The following is an 8,356-nucleotide window of genomic DNA, read 5'->3' as shown; positions in this document are numbered from 1 at the left end:
CCACTGCTCGCTGGTTTATTTTTCGACCATTCATTTGAAAAATCGTCTGGTAATTACTTTGGGAATAACTTCAATACTCTTCCGGGATTGCGGGATTACGGGATTTGATAGAATAATTCATATGGCATTTACCGACCTTTGAAATTCATTCGGTGAATTTCCTGCGAATACCCCTATGAATACCCCTATGAATACTATCTTTCATAGTATTGATATTTTTAAACTATTTCGGCAATTTCTTCAGCATTCGGTTCGGTAACTCTTATGGAAATTATTCGGCAATTTAGTTCGAAATAAATTTTGGTTTTTATTTTTGAAAATATCTACGGTTTAAGTTTTCGAAATTCTTTGGGCAATTGCTTCGCAAATTTATAAGCAACTCCTACGGGATTTCTTTGAACAATTTCTTTGGAAGTTTCACCGGCAGTCCCTTTGCTAATATGCCTGACAATTACTTTTGTAATTATTTTAATAATACTTTAGAAATTCATCCGGGAGGTACTTTGAAAATTCTATAGTTATTTCGTTTGTAAATTGTTTAAAAGTCCTCAAAAGTCCTCAGAAAATTCTTCTGAATATTTCTTTTCTATGAGATACACTTCCCCGAATTTAAAAAAACAAAACCAAGAATTTACAACGGAACGGTCGAAAAAAATCTCATAAGAACTACCTTAGGAATTTAAAAAAAAAAATAAGGTGATTACCAGAGAAGTGAAGGGCATAGTGTATCATTTTACTTGCCTGGCAATATACGAATTCATGTAATTGCAGGCAAAGAAAGCCCTTCAGTTAATAACTGTGAGAGTGCTCATGGAACACAAAGTTAAAAAGAAGCAGGCCAAGCTCCAATTGGAGCGCCGAGCCAGAAATAAGAAGAAGAACCAGAGAAGTTCACAAAGCAATTCCTAAAATGTTTAAAGGAATTGCAGTAGCATTTCTTGGAGGATTTTTTGTGAAATCCTTGAAAGATTCCTTACATTTTTTTTAAAGATTTTCTATAGTATTCATTAAAGGAATTCTTAAATCCTTGAGAGGCTAATTGGAGGAATTTCTAAAGCTTTTCTATCAAAAACACTTAGAAGATCTTCCGGAAAAATTCTTATAGAATATCTTGGAATAATTTGTATAAGAATTTCGAAAAAATTTATACCTATAAATAATGTAAAAATATTCGTAAAATACCTGGGAAAATCAGTTTAAGAATGAATTAATGAAATAAATTTAAGAAATTTAGAAGAAAATTGTATTAAATTCTAAACGAATCTATGGATAAATCCCAAGTGAATTAATTGAATGAACTACTGAAGAAAACTTTAGAAAAATTTCTAAGGGAATTTGGGAGGATTTCCTAATGGACTCTTTGAAGGAATTCCTTTGGAATTTCGAATAAAACTTAGTTAGAGTTCCTTAAGCGATCTCTGAAAAAATCCCAAAAGTAATCATCGGTAGAATTCTAAGAAAAAATATTATACAAATTATGCAAGGAATGCTTCATCCGATTAGGTATCGGACCCTTGAAGAAATTCTGAAAGAATCTTTGAAGAATTTAAAAGAGTTTTTTTTTGAAGAAATATTTAAGACATCCTTGGAAAAAATCCAATTATAATTATGAAGCGATTCCTGAAAAATTTTCCGATGAATATCCTCAATGATTTGAATTAATCAATTAAAGGATGCTTCAAGACATTTTTGAAGAATTCCTGAAGAAATCTAAAAAAATGTTTTAGGAGGAATCATTGGAGAAACTTCTGAAGAAATTATTAAATTTGAGAAGATAGGGTATCTGCTCCTTTAATATTTAAGGCGAAACTGGAAGCATTTTCTTATTTTTTTTCGGTTTTTGATTTTTTATTAAATAACGAAGTAATATTTTCGAAATCGGTTTTCGTGCACATGTAGAGTATGGATCAAGGTATCTTCTGAATTTTTTGAGGTGGAAAATGTTTTCCATTTTTGCAAAAACCATTTTTTTGTGAAATTTCGTTCAAAAATGGTTTCTGCAAAAACAAAAAATATTTTCCACTACAAAAAAAAAATCAGAAGATACCTTGATCCATACTCTACATGTGCACGAAAACCGATATTGAAAATATTGCTTCGTTATTTAATAAAAAATTAAAACCCAAAAAGTGAGGAAATGCTTCCAGTTTCGCTTCAGCATATAGCTCATCCCATTTTCATCGTACTCAAGACAAAAAATAAAGCGCGTTTTGTTTTGTTTCTTATTTTTTGCATTTTTGTGAGACGAAGCACGAATGGTAACAAAATTTGCGTGATCGATCAGTGTCGTAATCGCTTTGTATTCTAACAGGATGAATTTGGGATCGTAAGATTATTAATGACACGTTGACCGTACCAGGAATCCTCAGAGAATTTTTTGAAACATTTTTTGGAGAAATAATTACTAAATCCTAGAGAAATTCTTGACTGAGTTGCTTGATGAAAACTTAGAAAGATTTTTCAAAAGATTTCTCGAAAGAATTTGAAAGGAATCATATAAAAAATCGCAAAAGAATTTTTTAGGTAGAAGATTCCCCAGAGGAATGCTTAGGGAAAATCCTAGAGTAGATGGATATTAACCCTAAAAGGGATACCTTCATGGCCTCAGTTTCGTCACCTCGCTGAGTGTGTTCCATCAAAGACGAGCTCTGAAAGGCGCCTGGGGTCCAATGGACCCCATGTATCCCTTTTAGGGTTAAAGAATTCGTTGGAGGAATTCCAGAAGGATTTTTCGAAAGAATTTAGAATACTTAGAATACAGAATTGAGAATATTCTCAGAGGAACTTGTCTAGAGATTAATCAATGTATTCTTTGAAAATTTTCTGGAGGAGTTTTAGGATTGATATATAAGTAAAATCTCAGAGAAACTTCTTGCAGTTTTTTTTTTTGAAACAAAAGCATTGCAGTAAGTCTTGAAGGAATCCTTGGAAGAAATTCTTAACAATGATGATTGCTTGAGGAAATGCCAAGATAAAATCTTGGAAATTTTTCTGAAACAACTATTTATGTAAAGGAATAATTGAGAAATGTGTGGAGATATACTTGACTAAAGTAGTAAAATCATTAAACGAATATTTATAGGATCGCCTAAAAAATAACTTGGAAATTTTTTTCGAAGAACTTCTCTTCATCCGGCGGAATTCCGCTGTAATTTCTTGGAAGAATATCTGGTTCCGAAACAATCATTGGAGAATTTGTAGTGATTTTTTCTGGAATTTCTCAGGAATTCTTGGGGGGATCTTATAGATAGATAGAATCCAAGGTGGACTTCCTGAACAAATATTTGGAAAATTACTCGATGGAGCCTTTGCAATTAACCACTTAAAAGAATCATGAAGATAAATTATCCTTCAAAAAATATTTCTTAAAGAAAATGGTAAAGAAATCTTGAAAGGAACTCCTGAAGGATTGCTTGGTGCCGTTCTAAATAAATTGGTCAACATTTTTTCGACAAATTTTCTCAGAAAAATATTACGCTCATTGATGGAATTACGGGATGTATCCTTGCAGAATTCCCCGAAGAAATTCACAAAGGAATATGTGGGGGCCTCAATTTCGGTTCCGCACCGGGCCCCCAAATTCCTAGCTACGCCACTGTGCGATGCAATCTAGCGTCTAATACTTATGACACACATGTGATACAAGAATCACTGTACAATTGCGCTTGAAATGAGTGCCATACTGAAATTTCTCTCAGTTCAAGTCATTCTTGTCAGAATTTTCTTGACACTGCGTACCGTTGTACAGGAATCACACTCGTATCACATGTCTGTCCGGGGTATAAGTGTAAAAAAGTTCGATTGAATTTGCATCTTGTCACTTTAATTTGCAGAAGAGAGAGTCGATGAAGAGAACTCTCTCATGTTACTTTCGCCCTATTTAAACTCAATCTAGAGTAAAGTGTCTCGAGTATACCAAAGTGACGAATCCTGGTCGTTTTGACAGGTCTCCTGCTCGATTGGAACTATGGGGATGACAGCAAATCGGCTGTTCCAATTTTGACGTTTCTCCTCTTTGTTATTCCAGACTCGTTAATCTAGAGGTATTTGTATGGATTTGACAGATGATCGCTGTTCCAATTTTGACATTGACGCCAATCTTCCTTCCAGTCATGTCGTATTGGGTGGATGTTGCGACATTCTCATTATTGTTGCATGATGGTTGAAATTTGATTCAGGGATTCCAGATGTATAGCCATTTGAGTAATACGGATCAGCACCGACAAAAGGGTTGAATATGAAGCTGAATCTCATCTTGCGACTGTAACCTTGTTCGTGATTGACAAATCATGTCCGCAGTCCAAAAACGATGTTTCAGGGAGTTTCAAGCTCGTATAGACAACTAACTACCCAATAGAATCCAAACATGGTTGACCAACTAGAAACGATGAAGAATTTACTGCAAGTTGAAACGATTTTCAATCAATCTCACGCTTACAATCAAACAGGCAATGATAAAATTCTCTTCATAGATTTTCTCCATGATTAATAACTTGACAGGCATATCATTTTCGGTTGGTTTTTGTTTTTTTTTTTCTAGATGTTAGCCCAAATCGTCCATTACCGAAACAAAAATCTAAAGTTCATCCGAATATTGACCGTATTTCCCGGAATAATCTAAGGAGAAAACCAATGAAGAGAAATCATTGCAGATACGCCGGTGTGATACTAATAGAGATAGGTATGTCGTAACGGGAAGAAGTATAGGAGCGAAAACTGTTGCACTGCGTCCAAAAGATTCTATTCTGTACAAAGGCCCAAAACTTTTCGGCGTTATCCTTAGTAGATATCTTTCAAAGTAATATTAACCAGCATATTCGAAAATAACCGCTTTATTTTCTTAATCTGATTTAGTAAGCCAAAGTATGATTACTTTAAACACTAAAAACTACCACTACACTTATTATGTAACAATCTTCACTAATCCGCCTTCGGGTGCATCCTCTGTCGATGTTTGATCAGCGTACTGGAGTCGATGAACCGCTGCCCACAGGGAACGCACTCGTATGGCTTCTCGCCGGTATGGATCCGTCTGTGGATGACCAGCGTGGTGTTCCGCTTGAACGTTTTGTGACAGAATTCGCACTCGAAGTTCTTCTCATCCGAATGGACCAATGCGTGGCGGTCCAGACTGTGCTTGTGGATGAAAGTTTTCAGACAAATATCGCATTGATAGGCTGGCGCATTCAAATGCTTTGTTTCGTGATCTTTGAGGGTGAGTTTTTTCTCGAACTTCTGACCGCAGTGAGAACAGACGTATAGATTCTTATTCTCACGATGGGTGTTGTATTGATGTTTGCGAAGTTTTGGCTCCGTTGAGAACTTCTTGCCGCACTGATCACAGTGGAACAGTTCCAGCGTCAACTGGTGGATCTCCGAGAGATGTTTCAGCAGCATATGGTCCAGGCGGAATTGTTTGTTACAAATTTTGCAGGTGTTCTCGTTCGGGTCCTTCTTCAGCAGTAGGGATTGCGGTTGTTTCTTGGATTTTTTGTGGAAAGCTCGATGGCGGGTGCACTTCTCAAAGGTGGTAAACTTTTTCGGACAAATGTTACAGGAGAAAAGCGGAATATTGAAGTCTTGATGTTCTTTTTCAATGTGACGAGCCAAACTACTGTTGCTGTCATGTTTTTTGCTGCAAACTTGGCATGTTAGCGGTGGTCTGATTTTCAAATCTCGATCGTCGTCATCATCATCCCTCAATGGAGCGTCTGGATCTGCCTTGATTTTCTTCCTCCTGACGATTACTTCATCGTCGTCACCGCGTCTTCCTCTTCCACAACGTTTGATCCTCAGATGGCGAACGAGATTGCAAGCATGGGTGAAAGCTTTTCCGCATGTTCCGCACACATTATTCTTCCGGTTGCTGTGTCTTGTTTCCGAAGGATGAACCTGACGAAGATGAGCCTTCAGGTGACTTTGCAGCTCGAAGGTCTCCTCGCACAGCTGACACTTGAACGACTTGCAGACCAAGTTATGGTTGGCCAGATACTGCTCCGAGCAGTACCGCCTTGGACAATAGAGACAAACAAACTCGTAAACATGGGATATATAGTGCTTATTCACTTCCTCCAAGGTATCGAAGTATCCCAGACACTTGTCGCAATGGAACGGAAGCATGTCGGCGTGAGCATCGACCAAATGTGCCGAAACGTCCCCAAAACTGTCGAAACGATCCAAACAGATGTAGCAGCATGGAATGGTCTTGTCGTAATAACCGGTGTCCTCTTCCATGGGTACCTCCTTCAATGCTGCGTCCTTTTCGTCTTCCTCGGGTTTCTTCGGATCTTCCTCCTTTGTCTCTTCGGTCAAATATTCCTCCTGCATGCGATTGTCATCATCCATGGGAACTTCCTCATAAACGTACTCTTCCTCCACCGTTTCATCCATTGTGTGATGGTCATCGTCTCCGGTAATGATATCGCTGACCGAGTCCTCATCGCCTCCTTCCTGCTTGATGAGCCCAACGTGACTTTCGCTCTTGATGAAAAATTCTGCACCCTCGTCCTGCACGTATTCAATTTCCGTATTCTCAATCACCATGCCATCGATGATGTAGGCCGCCGTAATCTTCTGCGTCGGTGGGGGACTTTTCTTTTCCAACTTGGGACGTCCCTTTTTCGGAGTGGGAATCGGCTCCGGGTAGTGGATTCGCTTGTATTGACTGAAATTGCAACGAGAGAAGAATCGTTTATTTACATTCGGAAAGACTCAACACCCTCCCTCCTTTGTACGGGATTTTCCTACTAAGTATATTAATTGTCACAGCTTTACAAACCGTCTTCCCCCATTTGTATAAGCGTGACGTATTTTATGGATACCAGCTATAAAGGTTGGCTTATGTGTGTTTACATTATTTTCTACCGAAAACAATTTTACTATGAACCCTTTAAGAAGGTGCTGTTTCCAAAAGCAGCAACGCCCTTTTGATATGTTGGTGTCGACAGACGAAACGTGCAAAAAAATAATCAACCAAAATCGTAATTGACTTCGAACGCGCTTTGCGGAACAAAAACTTCAATTTCCCTTCAACTCTTCCTCAACTTACGTCCACATAACATCGAATATCTTGTTGCTTCCATCAAATTCCGTCCGGATGCTTTCGATGAGCCGGATTTTCACCACGCAATTGGAGCACGCACTTTGAAATGGGCCGCAATTGGTAAGCTACAAAACACAAAAAATGCGTAAAAATTATGCCTATCCAAAATAACATCCACCCAAAATACTCACGTCAATCTTGAGCAACCCATCGATAACATTTTTCATTTCGTCCAAGCTGAGCGCGTCCACCATTGGGGTGATCTCCTGGTCATTGGCCAAACACAGCCGACAGGTGTGGTCGGTCAGCTCAATCGATTGACTAATCGTCTCCGGAGGCATATTGGTCACCGGGCAATGATCACTTGCGACAAAAACACTTAAATCTGGAACATTAAACGGAGAAAAATAACAAAATCCAAGCTCCGCTCAAATTCCTCCGATGATGCTCAAAATGGAAACGCGATGCGAAGGGAAAAGATTTGACAGCGCGAACGACAAAAATTCGTTGGTGTTTGCGCAAACTGTCAAAACGTGCGGGACGTTAGCCCTTTTAGGGAACGATCCAAGGGGTGCACCAACGGAAAGATTGCGCTTAAAGCGTCACGGAGAAAAATGGATATACATTTTAGCATATTATTTAATTTATTTTTTTCATTTTAACGTTCTAAACTTTACTCTGCATAAAAAATATGCATGACATTAATATACAATATGCATTCCAATGCGTTTCTGATATTTATTTATTTCCATGAATATAGCAGCACTTAAGTTATTCTTGGGACTTGAAAACAATTTTGCTCGTCAACCGCCATTTCTAGGAATCAGTTAGTAAGTGAAAAATAGCATCTAATCACTAATAACTTCTGCTACACAGCAAGTTACTCGTAAGAAAGCAGTTTATTTTATGCTTTCGGTTCACCGGAATGCATGGAGCATCACCGACCACGATTTCCATTCACAGTAAGTAAATATTGCCTTTTTTTAACAGACTTAGGATATTGAAATTGTAATATTTTCTCGACAGATTTTTTCATCACCTGAAAGATATTATCCGGAGGATCCCACAGCAAGCCCCACGGAGAACGTACAGACGGAACCTTGGGCGGAACGTTATTCAACGGTGGAAGAATTGTGAGATGACAACGATCAAGTTTGCCCCGGTTCCGGATGTTGCTGGGTCGCCTGCATATAACCAGTGATTTTGTTTATGTTGTTATGTATTTATATTGACTGTTTTGTAAGCTAGAGGAGATAACAATAAATTTGTTATTTTTGTTTTTTTCTGCATCAGCCAAACTTGTTGTATTGTGCT

The 8,356-nt window shown here is 38.0% G+C and overlaps 1 protein-coding gene across 1 annotated transcript; it reads right to left on the bottom strand.

The window, feature by feature from the left end:
• Nucleotides 1–4,816: 4,816 nt before the first annotated feature.
• Nucleotides 4,817–7,532, bottom strand: LOC109412246 (zinc finger protein 623-like). The gene is made up of 3 exons (XM_062855468.1): nt 7,234–7,532; nt 7,049–7,167; nt 4,817–6,664 (listed from the first exon to the last, which is right to left on the bottom strand). Exons 1-3 carry the CDS (start codon nt 7,381–7,383, stop codon nt 4,921–4,923), a joined length of 2,013 nt encoding a protein of 670 aa, XP_062711452.1. The 5' UTR covers nt 7,384–7,532; the 3' UTR covers nt 4,817–4,920.
• Nucleotides 7,533–8,356: the final 824 nt, after the last annotated feature.

Source organism: Aedes albopictus, chromosome 3 (genome assembly GCF_035046485.1).
Source record: "Aedes albopictus strain Foshan chromosome 3, AalbF5, whole genome shotgun sequence".
In the NCBI taxonomy this organism is placed as follows: Eukaryota; Metazoa; Arthropoda; class Insecta; order Diptera; family Culicidae; genus Aedes; species Aedes albopictus.
Note: the sequence above shows the minus strand (reverse complement) of the source record. Positions and strands in the feature narration are given on the sequence as shown.